The sequence below is a fragment of the Anolis carolinensis genome, chromosome 1, assembly GCF_035594765.1.
Source record: "Anolis carolinensis isolate JA03-04 chromosome 1, rAnoCar3.1.pri, whole genome shotgun sequence".
Taxonomy (NCBI): domain Eukaryota; kingdom Metazoa; phylum Chordata; class Lepidosauria; order Squamata; family Dactyloidae; genus Anolis; species Anolis carolinensis.
This window is the reverse complement of record NC_085841.1, coordinates 210,434,966-210,449,388: the sequence shown is the minus strand read 5'-3', so window position 1 is coordinate 210,449,388 and position 14,423 is coordinate 210,434,966. Positions and strand designations below refer to the sequence as shown.

The 14,423-nt window shown below is 42.6% G+C and overlaps 1 protein-coding gene and 1 long non-coding RNA gene across 5 annotated transcripts in view; one reads left to right on the top strand and one right to left on the bottom strand.

Annotated features, from left to right (window-relative positions):
* The window catches only part of metap1d (methionyl aminopeptidase type 1D, mitochondrial), a 121,591-nt gene extending 115,415 nt beyond the window's left edge, over positions 1-6,176 (top strand). For all 3 annotated transcript variants that reach the window (XM_062964489.1, XM_062964484.1, XM_062964491.1), the window contains 3 exons: positions 3,307-3,354; positions 5,000-5,078; positions 5,602-6,176. In XM_062964489.1, coding sequence (XP_062820559.1) covers positions 3,307-3,354; positions 5,000-5,078; positions 5,602-5,683 — 209 coding nt within the window. In that variant the 3' untranslated portion in view covers positions 5,684-6,176. The remainder of the gene's footprint in view (positions 1-3,306; positions 3,355-4,999; positions 5,079-5,601) is intronic.
* LOC134294205 (uncharacterized) overlaps positions 1,528-14,423 on the bottom strand; it is a 48,250-nt gene continuing 35,354 nt past the window's right edge. The window contains exons 3-4 of one of the 2 annotated variants that reach the window (XR_010001177.1): positions 10,757-11,037; positions 1,528-4,656 (exon numbers count right to left, since the gene is read on the bottom strand). This is a non-coding gene — a long non-coding RNA (uncharacterized LOC134294205). The remainder of the gene's footprint in view (positions 4,657-10,756; positions 11,038-14,423) is intronic. The other variant, XR_010001178.1, reaches the window with a different exon arrangement.

Genomic DNA, 14,423 nt, shown 5'->3' with positions numbered 1-14,423 from the left:
CTGAAGAGCTCACACGTTTTATTTGACAGGCTTTCGTGGACTGTAGGTCACAGATCTTAGATTGGGCATGTGATAATGTTGGCTGCACTTCATGAAAGGTAAAGATAATAATAATAATAATAAGTAATAACTTTATTTTTGTACCCCTCCTTCATCTCCCCGAAGGGACTTGGGGTGGCTAACATGGGGCCAAGCCCAGACAATTACAATAGAACAAGCTAACGTAGTAAAGCAATAAAATAGTAACCATAGCATAATAAAACATAATATAAAAACAGTACAAAAAACTTAAACGAAGGTGAACTGGGCCAAAGATAAAGGTTTTCCCCTGACATTAAATCTAGTTGTGTCCGACTCTGGGGGTTGGTGCTCATCTCTATTTCTATGTCAAAGAGCTGACGTTGTCTATAGACACCTCCAAGGTCATGTGGCCGGCATGATTTCATGGAACATTGTTCCCTTCCCACCAGAGTGTTACCTATTGATCGACTCACATTTGCATGTTTTTAAACTGCTAGGATGGCAGAAGCTGGGGCTAACCGCGGGAGCTCACCCCATTCTTCGGATTCGAACTCACAACCTTTTGGTCAGCATGTTCAGCAGCTCAGCAGTTTAACCTGCTGTGCAGGCGGGGGCTCCACTTCATGAAAGCAGGTGCCAAATAGAATTTGCCCTAAAAGCACCAGAATCCCATCTTATCTTAGATGCTAAGCAGGACCAGCCCTGGTTTGTACTTTGATGGGAAATCACCCACCAACAAATACCAGGTACTGTAGACTATATTTCAGGGGAAGGAAATGGCAAAACTGCCCCTGAGAATTCCTTTCCTAGGAAAACCCTATGATATGACCATAGAGTTGTCATAAGTCAATACGTGACTTGAGGGCACATATAGACTTTTACTGTCACCTCTCCCCTAAAAAAAACTTTGTCAGCTGTAAAAGAGTGTATTTTAAGCCTCCTACCACAAGCTTATTCAGAAGCTCCTCTTCTCATAGGACATTGAATAGCACCCACTCTCTTTTTTATCTTGTTTCCTACACATGTGGGATTTGTGAAAGGAAGGGAGCAACAGTAGTGCCTCTGGTCTCTATTGCTAATACAGAAAGACAATAAAATGACCTTACACACCTTTTGGGAGGATTTGATGCAAGGAGCTAAGACAAAGTAGTCCCTTGTAATTTGACTGCAACTCTCTCCCACCGCCCAAAAAAGATGGCATTTGAGTTTTTTTGATTTGCTCTGAAATCAATCCCATTTATAACTTCTGTCAAAGGGAAATTGCTGAGCAAGAATTGGGGGCACACATTTGTGCCTCTTCCTAGAACTGGCATCTCTAGCTTTTGTTTTTGCTTTTGTGTGTTTTTGAATAAAACACTTTTTATATTAAAATTAAAACTCAATGTCTCCACCCTTTCCCCTTTAAATTATCACATAATTTGATTTGTAAATGATGTTGTCTTTTGCTCACTCCCATAAAAACGTGATAGTGTTGTGTGTGTGTGTTGTTCAGGGTTTTTTTTAAAAAAAAAAATCTTTATTTTTTTCCTGAACATTTTGTTAGTTATTATATAGGCGGTAATAGTACATTGAATGTTTACAGTATTCATGTTCTTAATACAAGCAGTCCAGCAAGTAACTAGGAAAGGGCACAAACAACAATAAACAAAGGAAAAGTAAATAACTGTAAACATTGGGCTAGGAGGAGGGAATGTTTTGGGTCAAAAAAACCCTTATTTTGAACAAAGTGCATCTATATATATAAAAGAGTGATGACATCAGGGCAGCGGACAAAACAACAAAACTACCCCAACCTTGAAATTTGACAACAACCCATCATTCACGGCTCTAGGTTGATACAACAAAAAGAAAAGAAAAAATAAAGTCCTAATTACAGGGAGAGGAATAATAGTTTTTATCCAATTGCTGCCAATTAGAAGGCTAAGCTCCGCCCACTTGGTCTCCTAGCAACCAACTCAGCCCAGGGGACAGGCACAGTTAGGCCTCACTTAGGCCTCTTCCACAGATTATCAGATTTTAACTGGATTATATGGCAGTATAGACTCAAGGTCCTTCCACACAGCTATATAACCCATTTAGAATCTTATATTATCTGCTTTGAACTGGATAATCTTGACTCCACACTGCCATATAATCCACTTCAGTGTGCATACTAAACATAAAGACAACCATACAACAGACATTCAATACCACCACTACCTCAACAATTTCTCACCAACACCACCAGACAATGCCACAGCAACGCGTGGCCGGGCACAGCTAGTTCTCTTATACTTTTAACACGCTTTTGTTATTTAAAAAAGGCCATACCCCAAACCTGAAGTAAGGACGTTGAGCCTCTGCTTTTAGGCTTTGGAAACCTTCAGCTGCTTGCATGGATGGGAGTTGTTCTTTTTGGAAAATGACATTCATAACTTTTGGAGATCATAATCTTTTGGAAAAGTTTGATCTTTCCGAGAAGAGCCAAAACCCTGTTTGAGTAGAATCTTTTCATATGGTATACAACCAGATGTAATATGCAAGGCAATGTCTTTAGTTGTTAGACTGAACCTATTGTCTCTGATCTGTTAGAAAAACAGCAGTTTGCACAAAAACAGCAGAGTTTGCACAAAAACAGCAGAGTTTCAGAAATGTTTTTCAGTGCCCAAAAATATATTTACTCTCCCAGAAAAACTTGTTTTGTATCATGTGCTCAAGAGACAAAAATGAAGTAGGCTTTGGTAAAATAACATATTTGGTTTACTCACAACTTCATGTGTTCAGCATAATACAGGTACATAGCATATCAGTCCAATTTCAGATATGTTTGAGATAGTTTGTGCAGATGGCACAGGGCATTTTTCTTACAACAACAGCAAGCATTTGATGGCTCTTCAGTCTAAAGTCTCTAAAGAGACTCTAAACTAGAGTCTGAGGTGTGAGCAGTCTCAGATCAGGTCATGTGATCAGATCTGTGAGCAGTCTCAGATCAGGTCATGTGATCAGATCTGTGAGCAGTCTCAGATCAGGTCATGTGATCAGATCTGTGAGCAGTCTCAGATCAGGTCAGCCTCCCCACAACCTCTCAGGAAACATAGAGCTAAAGAAGCTGCATACCAGAACATATATATAAAACAGTAAGCAAACAGAATCATAGATTAACAAATTACTAGAGGAGGCTTGAAGAAGGTTGTAATTTCCAACAGTTCTTAACCCCACAAAAATGCAAAAGAACAACAGTTTGCATATGACATTGAATGATTGTATTCTTTTGTGATTAATAAAATATTTTGCTTTGTTTTGCAGAAAACAAAAGCGATTTGTTAATGCAAGAGGGCATGGCGTTTACAATAGGTTAGTTCATGTGTGATCCTGAAGTGGAAGGAATCTGGGAATGCTTTCTTTAGGATCTTTGTTGAAGTGAAGAGTTTATACAACATTCTTGTTTGAATATTTTGATAATTTTAACAGACTGATAGGACTGTATGCCTTTATTTCTTGGAAGGAATTATTTCATCTGAAGCTCTGACCGTTTCCTGGTCCCATTGTTAAACACTAATCCAGCTAAACTTAGTGAGTGTTTTTTAACAAAGTCAGAAATGTTGTGTCCTATTAAGGACCTCTGATGTTTAGCATTTTTGTTGTTCAGACATGAAGGGCTGAATCGCCAGGACATTACAAAGAGCACAGTGGCATTCTTGTGAGGAAGCAGAGTCCTTTCTCACGACAGTCCTATGGAGTCAACCACTTGAAAGTGGAATACGGAATAAGGAAGTGACAATATTTCAGAATGCATTGATTGGCACTATAGAATTAATGCAGTTTGACACCACTTGAACTGCCAAGACGCAATTCAAAGAATCCTTGAATTTGTAGTTTGGTGAGACACCACTGCTAAAAGCTAAAGACTCATAAAACTACCATTCTTATGACTAAATAGTATAGTTAAAACAGTGTCAAACTGCATTAGTCCTACAGTATAGATGCACCCTCAGTTGTTGAAGTTTGATGAGGGATTTGAAGAGAGCTCAGTTTCCAAGCAAGATGCCGTTTTTTCATTCCCGGATTCATCCCCAAGCCTTACCTCCAACACAGTGGTGTCAAACTGATGGCCCTCCAAATGTTTTGGAATTCCTGGCCATTGAATAAGCTGGATAGGGCTTCTGGGATTTGGAAGCCCAAACACCTGGAAAACCACAAGTTTGACACCTCTGCGTCCAACACAACATCTCAAAAAATGAAGGCCTCTGTTGGCCTAGAAGAGGCTAAGAGTCTCACTCTACGAGGAGTAGCCAGTCAACTATCTCCTTCTGGAAGACTGGTCAGATCAAGCACCAATCAAACGCTTGAACGGGTGGGTAAAAGTGTATTCCTCACTCACTGGTGCCTAAATGGCTGGACAATTAGAGAGAAATAAGAACATTGTTGTTTTGCTGACTTAATGAACATTTTAAAGCTTGATTTTTATGTATGTTAAAAATACACACAACATTCAAATATTTCCATCCCATCTGTTCTCTGGAGGGAAGTGGCTGATGTTTGGGTAGTTATTTATGATCCACAGGGATATTAATTACAGCTTGATTGGAACGCCCTTCTTCCATTTTATTAAACCTCATGTTTGATCCTGGAAGATGGCCATTTTCAGCAAAGTAACTTTAAAAAGAGAGAAAAGGTACAGGTGAAGGCGAATTTTCCCCAGGGTACATCTTCTACAGTGTAAAAGCAATACAACCCACTTGAACTGCCATGGCTCAATGTTATAGAATAATGGGAGTTGTACTTTGGTGAGGCACCAACACTCTTGGCAGAGAAGGCTAAATACATCATAAAATTGCAACTCTCATGATTTCATAGCACTGAACCAGGGCAAGAAAAGTGATATCACACTGAGTTAATTCTACAGTGTAGATTCACCCCTGGATGACCTGAAGTTTTGAGGATGGAAAGAGGGGCATTTCAGGTCCTGATCCATTCCTTGTGTTTTATGTACTGACAGAACCCATCATCATGGAAGGAACGTCTGAGTTCAAAATCCTCAGGGACAAATGGACAGCCGTCTCCTTGGACAATAAAAGGTGCTGCTGTTGGATTTAAGCAACTTGGATTCAAGGAAAAAAGACCCCAGTTGGTTTTGTGGGGAGGGGTCTTTCTCCCCTGTCTTTCTTCTTTGCTTCCCTCAAATAAACAAACAGGCCTCCACTCTGGCACAATATTTATTAAAGGTAAAGGTTTCCCCTGACATTAAGTCCAATCGTGTCTGACTCTGGGGGTTGGTGCTCATCTCCATTTCTAAGCCAAAGAGCTGATGTTGCCTGTAGACACCTCCAAGGTCATGTGGCCGGCATGACTGTATAGAGCACCGCTGCCTTCCTGCCGGAGCAGTACCTATTGATCTACTCACATTTGCATGTTTTCGAACTGCTAGGTTGGCAGAAGCTGGGGCTAAAGTGGGTGCTTACTCCGCTCCCCAGATTCGAACCTGTGACCTTTTGGTCCGCAAGTTCAGAAACTCGGCACTTTAACATGCTGTGCCACCGGGGGCTCTTTATATCATCTTTATAAAAATGGTAAATCTGCCCTTTTCCCCTTGTCTTTCAGGTCAGCCCAGTTTGAGCATACTCTTGTCATTACATCTGGTGGAGCTGAAATCTTGACCCATCTGCCCGAAGAGGAGGCTTGACAGATCCATTTTCGAGGAGAACCAGCCAAAAATGCGCCTTCTGTTGATCTCAAGGGCAAGGGGAGGAAAATCACCTGGTGTGGACGAAATCTTAGCAATAGCTTTGAAGGAATTTCTTAATAGATGGAGCCCGCATCTGAGGAAAAAGGCACCATCTTTCTTCCTGGCAGTGGCTCTACCTCAGGGGAAAAAGAAACTTGCAGGGGGTCATATTCTTCAATGCACTGAATCACCTTATAATTGGTGGCACCCTTTTTGGTGCTTAAAGGACTGTGGGGTATAAACCCTCCTCCATTTTGTTGTACTTCACAAGGAAAAATTTGTATGTGTCTCCTATTCCCCTCTCCCTCCCATGGTGGACAAAAAGAAAATTCCCCATGTTTCTTCCACAATGATGTGTCAGGAAGAGATTTGGAGGAGAGACAGAGGTTAAAGTGAAAGCTGGGGTCTCAAAGCCTCTTTCCAGGCTAAATAAAGCCAGGCCAACACCTTGTGCGAGTCCTTTCTTTCTGTCTTTCTTGAGGATATCTGAGAGACTGGTTGGGAAAAAAAGGTCTGGCTCACCAAACTACAACTCCCAGCATCCCATAGCCTTGAGTCATTTCAATTAACTAGAAATACAAAGTTTGTCACTGTTTCCCTCTATATGCCAATTATCAATCAGTCTGGTTGCCATAATCTTGGTTTTCTTGATGTTTAACTGCAAGCCAGATTTTGCACTTTCTTCTTTCACTTTGGTGATAAGGCTCCTCAGCTCCTCCTCGCTTTCAGCCATCAGAGTGGTATCATCTGCATATTTAAGGTTGTTGATGTTTCTTCCAGCAATTTTAACCCCAGCCTTGGATTCATCAAGCCCCGCATGTCGCATGATGTGTTCTGCATACAAGTTGAATAAGTAGGGTGAAAGTATGCAGCCCTGCTGTACTCCTTGCCCAATCTTGAACCAGTCTGTTGTTCCGTGGTCTGTTCTTACTGTGGCTACATGATCATTATACAGATTTCTCAGGAGACAGACAAGGTGACTTGGTATCCCCATACCACCTAGAACTTGCCACAATTTATTATGATCCACACAGTCAAAGGCTTTAGAATAGTCAATAAAGCAAAAATAGATGTTTTTCTGAAACTCCCTACTTTCCTCCATTATCCAACGGATATTGGCAATTTGGTCTCTCGTTCCTCTGCCTTTTTAAAATCTAGCTTGAACATTTGGCAACTCTCACTCCATGTATTGCAGGATCTTGAGCATTACCTTACTAGCATGTGAAATAAGTGCTACTGTACGAAAGTTTGAGCATTATTTAGCATTTCCCTTTTTTGGTATGGGGTTATAAATTGATATTTCCAGTTTGATGGCCATTCTTGTGTTTGCCATATTTGTTGGCATATGGCATGCATCACCTTGACAGCATCATCTTTCAAGATTTTAAACTGTTCAGCTGGGATCCTGTTGTCTCCTGCTGCCTTGTTATTAGCAAAGCTTCTTAAGCCCATTCAACCTCACTCTTCAGGATGTCTGGTTCTAATTCACTCGCCACACCATCAAAGCTATCTTTGATATTACAGTAGAGTCTCACTGCCAAACGGGCCAGCAGAACATTGGATAAGCAAAAATCTTGGATAATAAGGAGGGATTAAGAAAAAGTCTATTAAACAAAATTACATTATGATTTTACAAATTAAGCAAATATTGGATTTGAGAATTAAGAAAATATTGGATAATGAGGGATTAAGGAAAAGCCTATTAAACATCAAATTACATTATGATTTTACAAATTAAGCATCAAAACATCATGTTTTACAAGAAATGGACAGAAAAAGCAGTTCAATACACAGTAATGTTATGTAGTATTTACTGTATTTACAAATTTAGCACCAAAACATTGCAACATTTCCTACAAAAACAATGACCACTAAAAGGCAGACTGCCTTGGATAATACAGAACCTTGGATAAGTGAAGCTTGGATAAGTGAGACTCTATTATCTTTCCTATACAGATCTTCTGTGGAAAATCATAAAGTGGCAAGAGACTCCACACACATATACTGTGCAAGTACTGTATATGAGACACTAAATAGGTGCCATCAATAAATCCTGCAGTGTTTAGCAAATTTATATTTTAGATAATTTAATCAGGGATCACAAACATACCAGAAGGGAGGGAATAAGGCTTCTGTCTCCCCAATTGCTCTGCAACATTTTTGAGTGCCCTTGGTTGCCCGAAGGGACCCTTTCAGAAAGTGCACCAGGCTACAAATAGCGGACAACATTGCATAAAAGGAAATCCTTAATGGGCATCAGTACTTTGTGGTTTGTGTCATCACCATCTAGGCCTCAAACTGGTTCCTATATAATAAAACTGACTTCAGTTCTCAGTATAGATGCACCCAGAGAAAACGCTTAAGATATCTGCCAGAAGAGTAGATAGTGAGGCCAATGTTTTAAGATGCCCCCCTTATATAACACATTATATATAATTAAGTTCAAAGCAGATAATCTTTGGACCCTTTGAAGGGGCCAAAGATTTCCCTGGAATACTGTTTCCATGACAGAGATGGAAAATGGCTCAAGGATTTAATCAACACTGCCATATAAATGCAGTTTGAACTGTATTATATGACAGTGTAGATGCAACCCAGGTTGGCACTTAGGTTGAGGGGCATCACATACCCAACCCAGCCATCCCCATTTGCCCCATTTTGCCTCTGCTTTTTAGTATCGCCTCACAAACCAAGAACCAGACGCTAGAATCGCAGGGTTGCTGTGAGTTTTCCTTTCTGTATGGTGGCACAGTGCGTTAAAGTGCTGAGCTGCTGAACTTGCGGACCAAAAGGTGCCAGGTTCAAATCCCAGGAGTGAAATGAGCGCCCGCTGTTAGCCCCAGCTCCTGCCAACCTAGCAGTTTGAAAACATGCAAATGTGAGTAGATCAATAGGTACCACTCTGGCGGGAAGGTAACGGCGCTCCATGCAGTCATGCCGGCCACATGACCTTGGAGGTGTCTACGGACAACGCCGGCTCTTCCGGCACCAACCCCCAGAGTCAGTCAGGACTGGACTTAACATCAGGGGAAAACCTTTACCTTTACCTATGACCATGTTCCAGAGACCTTTTTTTTCCTGACGTTTTGCCCAGGCATCCTCAGAGGTTGTGAGGTCTGTTGGAAAACTATGCCAGTGGGGTTTATATTTCTGTGGAAGGTCCAGGGTGGGAGAAAGAACTCTTTGTCTGTTGGAGGCAAGTGTGAATGTTACAATTGGCCACCTTGATTTGCAATGAATAGCTTCAAGGTCTGGCTGCTTACTCCTGGGGGAATCAACTTGGGAGGTATTAGCTGGCCCTGATTGTTTTGTGTCTGGAATTCCCCTGTCTACTGAGTGTTGTTCTTTATTTGCTGTCCTGATTTTAAAGTTTTTTTTAATATGGGTAGTCAGATTTTGTTCATTTTCATGGATTCTTCCTTTCTATTGAAATTGTACACATGTTTGTGGATTTCAGTGGCTTCTCTGTGTAGACTGCCATGGTGATTGTTAGAGTGGTCCAGCATTTCTATGTTATTTATGTATTTATTTCTATCATTTCTACCCTGCCCTTCTCACCCGCAGGGACTCAGGGCGGCTTACAGACTGGCAATTTATGCCAATACACCATAGTACAATAAAATAAACATTAAAACAGTTAAAACAATTATAATATACAATATACAAAATTTAAAATAGTGCAAAGTGCGTAATAATATGCTGTGTCCAGGTTGGCTGATCAAGTGCTCAGCTATGGCTGACTTCTCTGGATGAGAAATCAGGACAGTAAATTAAGAACACCACTCAGAAAACAGAGGACTTACATGCATTAATCAATCAGGGCCAGCTAACACATCCCAACAAAGGATTCCCCCAGGCAGGAAGCAGCCAGACTTTGAAGCTGAAAGGCCATTCAGTTCTAAGGAAAAACTGAGGCTGCCTAATGGGGTAAATAAATCTTTGGAGTGAAGGGGAAAGTGGGAGATGTCTTTAGAGGATCCTCTTAGTAATTCCAAAGGCCGTAAAATAAGAAACAGAATAGTGGTGTGTTGTCGAAGACTTTCATGCCCGGAATCGCTGAATTGCCTTGAATTTTCCGAGCTGTATGGCCATGTTCCAGAAGCATTCTCTCTTGACGTTACGCCTACATCTGTGGCAGGCATCCTCAGAGGCTGTGAGTTCTGATGGAAACTAGGCAAGTGGGGTTTATATATCTGTGGAAGGTCCAGGGTGGGAGAAAGAACTCTTGTGTGTCAGGGCCAGCTAATCATCTCCCAACAAAGGATTCCCCCAGGCAGGAAGCAGCCAGACTTTGAAGCTGAAAGGCCATTCAGTGCTAATCAAGGTAGCCAATTGCAACATTCACACCTGCCTCAAAGTTCTTTCTCCCACTCTGGACCTTCCACAGATATATAAACCCCACTTGCCTAGTTTCCAACAGACCTCACAACCTTTGAGGATGCCTGCCATAGATGTGGCGAAACGTCAGGAAAGAATGCTTCTGGAATATGGCCATACAGCCCGGATAACTCACAGCAGCACAGCTACCGAAGTGCTCCCTCTAACAAAAGTCACAGTAACTTTGCAGTCCTTGCTCTCCACCAGTCCCTCCTCCCTCGACCCTCCAAGAGTTACCGGGCTCCCCCCCCCCCCCCCCCAGTTCTAGGTGTGGATCTAGGCAAGGTAAAGGTTTTCCCCTGAGGTGACCCACTCGGGTTGGTGCTCATCTCCATTTCTAAGCTGAAGAGCCGGCGTTGTCCATAGACACCTCCAAGGTCGTGTGGCCGGCATGATTGCATGGAGCGCCTCCTCCCTCAACCCTCCAAGAGTTACCGCCCCCCCCCCCCCTCAGTTCTAGGAGTGGATCTACATGCCCTATATCCCAGGATCTGATCCCAGATTATCTGGCAGTATAGAGTTATATAATCTGGGATCAGATCCTGGCATATAAGGAAGTGTAGATCCAGCCGGGGTGTCTCCAAATGTCGAAGCACATTGGGGACGCTAAAGAAACCCCCGCCAAGCCTCCTAAAAATCCCACGGATCACTTACGCACATCGTTCCCGCGGAAAGTGTCGGTTTGGACCGGAGAAGGAGCCGCCAACCCCTCGGAAGAGGATCTGGGAACTGAAGGGAGGCTCTGATGCAGCGTTTGCGACCCATTAAAGGGGCGGGAGGGGAAAGGGGTTCCCAGCCTTGGCTGAGGAACATTCGGGCCTGGCGTGCCTGTTTGGTTTCATTTTCCCTCGGATTACCCGAATCGAGGTGGAAATGGGGGGAAAGCGGGGCGGGAAAGAAGATTGGGCCGGAGAGAAGTTCAGCTCAGGCCAAACCTGGGAGAGAGAGAGAGAGAGAGAGAGAGGGGAAGAAATGATTTACACACACACACATACAGTAGAGTCTCACTTATCCGACTTCCGCTTATCCGACACTCCGTATTATCCGACGCCATCTAGTGGCCAATTGGAAACATTGCATCTTTCACTCAATCCAAGGTGCGAGCTGTGGCTCTTTCCCTTTCGAAAAAACTGGAAGGAGGAAAGCGCATCTCGGGAAGGAAGGGGGGTGAATCATCCCATGGGGGGCCATTTATATGCGAGGGCCAAGTCAGGGCTGGCGAGTGTGGCGGGGGCTGGCTGCCTTCTGTCATCTCCTTACCTGGGTGGGTGGGTGGGCGGGTGGAGGACCCCCCTTTCCTCCTGCACACACACACATTTTGCTCCAGATCCCCCCCTCTCTCTCCTTCTCCCTTCCTTTTTCTCCCCCACGCACTCTCTCTTCCTCCTCCTCCTCCTCCCTCTTCTCCCTCTTTTACCCTTGTCAGCCTTGCAGCAACTTGCACTTCTGGCTTACTCCTCCTCCTCTTTTAACCCAAGCAAGAATCATTAGAGGCATAGCACCCTAGAAACACAAGAGACCCCCTCCTCCCTTCAGAGGCTCTCCAGTCCAGCCCCTTCTGCCAGGCTGGAAGGCACAAGCCAAATCCTCCTCCTAACACAGAGCCACCCAGCTCCAGGTGAGATTCTGGAGACAGTTGACCAATATCAAATATTTAGCAAATTTTTGTTTCCCAGTGTTGCCATTGCTCTGCTCAATATGGGATTCTAGAGATGATTAATCTACAGCAGGGGTCCCCAAACTAAGGCCCGGGGGCCGGATGCGGCCCTCCAAGGTCATTTACCTGGCCCCCGCCCACAGCCCGGGCTGTGGCGCAAGCTGGTGAGCAGCCAGCTGCAGCCAGTTGAGACCAATCACTCTGACCAAGAAGTCATGAGTTTGAGGCCAGCTCGGAGCCTGCGTTTGTCTTCTATCTTTGTTCTATGTCAAGGCATTGAATGTTTGCCTTACATGTGTAATGTGATCTGCCCTGAGTCCCCTTCGGGGTGAGAAGGGGGGAATATAAATACTATAAATAAATAAATAATATTTTATATCATTTTAAATAATATAATATATTGTATATACATATAATATTATAATAATATGTTATACAATATACTAATAATACCATATAATAATATTAATTATATGATATATATTATATATAATATTACAGTATAGTGGTATAGTTCAATATAGCAATATATAATGCTAATATTGTGCTATGCTAATAATATAATATATTGTATGTGCATACAGCTGCTCCGAGTTCCCTTCAGGGTAAGAAGGGCGGGATATAAATGTAATAAATAAATGTAGTAAATGAATAAATAAATAATTTTAGACTTAGGCTCACCCAAAGTCTGAAATGACTTGAAGACACACAACAACAATCCTAATTAACTTGACTATCTCATTGGCCAGTAGCAGGCCCACACTTTCCATTGAAATCCTGATAGGTTTATGTTGGTTACAATTGATTTCATTTTTAAATATTGTATTGTACTTTCATTGTTGTTGTTGTTTTGCATTACAAATAAGACATGTGCAGTGTGCATAGGAATTTTTTTTTTCCCAAATGATAATTCGGCCCCTCCACAGTCTGAAGGATTGTGGACCGGCCCTCGGCTTAAAAAGTTTGAGGACCCCTGATCTACAGTATATCAGTGTGTTCCCAGCTTCCAGGGGTTTTGTATTTCAAACATGATGTTTTGATGCTTAATTTGTAAAACCATAATGTAATTTGACATTTAATAGGCTTTTCCTTAAACCCTCCTTATTATCCAACATATTCGCTTATCCAACGTTCTGCCGGCCCGTTTATGTTGGATAAGTGAGACTCTACTGTATTACACACACACAGAGTCTCCCTCGGCAGGCTGTTTGCAAGGCGGCCAAGGGCTGAGCGCGCCGCTATTAGCGTTAAATATATGGCTAATTATGCGTATGAAAATTAAACATCAGTGTTATGCTAATGGGGCCGCCTTCAGCTGCGGATCAGGGCACTTGAGACTAGCATTTAATCACACGAATCAGTAACTAATACAGCTGCACGTGTGAACTTTCCGCAAGAGCATCACCTCCCCCACAAACACACCCCGCCGCCGTCCAGCAGCATCGTCTCTTTTCTCCCCCCCCCCCTTCCCAAAGCACACACGCAGAGGCCTCAATGACAGGAGTCATCATTATCCCGCGCTTTCTAATTATTCGACAGTCGCTTGGGAAGGCCTGGCCCAGGGGAGCCGCTGCAATCCTTCCTTGGCGAGTTGGCGGGGGAGGGGGGCTGCTTCTTGGATTTAGGGCCACACCTTGTCACTTCGGTTGGGTCCACACCGCCCTATTATTTATTTATTTATTTATTTATTTATTGACAGTATTTATATTCCGCCCTTCTCACCCCGAAGGGGACTCAGGGCGGATCACATTATGTACATCTAGGGCGAACATTCAATGCCCATAAACACATCGAACCGAGACAGTTCAGTTCAGCAATTTATTACCGTCTATGACCAGAATATATAGAAATAGGCACAGGTGCCCGAAAAGGGGAATCGCAGTTCCCATAAAAGTCAGATAAAAGAACACCTTAAAAACATGCTATAATAAAAACAAATTAAAAGCAGACTATTAGCAGGGTCAGCTAATACCCTGTTTCCCCGAAAATAAGACATCCCCGAAAAATAAGACCTAGTAGAAGTTTTGCTGAATTACTAAATATAAGGCCTCCCCTGAAAGTAAGACCTAGCAAAGTTTTTATTTGGAAGCATGCCCAGCGCCTGCCAAACAGAACACCAGAGCATGCAGGATTAGTAAATGTACATACCAGTTGTACATGGAAATAATGTTAGTAACAAGAAATTCTTGATAGGATTCACAGTTTGTCTGGTTATGCTGGTTTGTGATGACAACTACTGTACAGTATATAATAAATGTGCATTTTTTGTTTAACAATAAATGTGAATTCTTCTTCATGGAAAAATAAGACATCCCCTGAAAATAAGACCTAGTGCATCTTTTGGAGTAAAAATTAATATAAGACACTGTCTTATTTTCGGGGAAACACGGTAGTAAATATCGATCCACTAAGAGGCTCTGGAGGGGGATAAAGGGAGCATTTTCAGTCTTTCAGTTATAACAGATTGCTCTGGCTACAGGCCCTGTGGGGTCAGTCATAGTCCGTCTGATGGAAATTGCTGCCACACAGAACCTGGCGACACTATAGGTTATTGCAGAACAGGAGTCTGAGAGCAGCAGAGAGGTGTAGTATCTTTCAGTGCGGCCTGGATGTTTTAAAAGCCAAGGAGTGATGAAATTGATTCTAATCTATATATATAAAAGA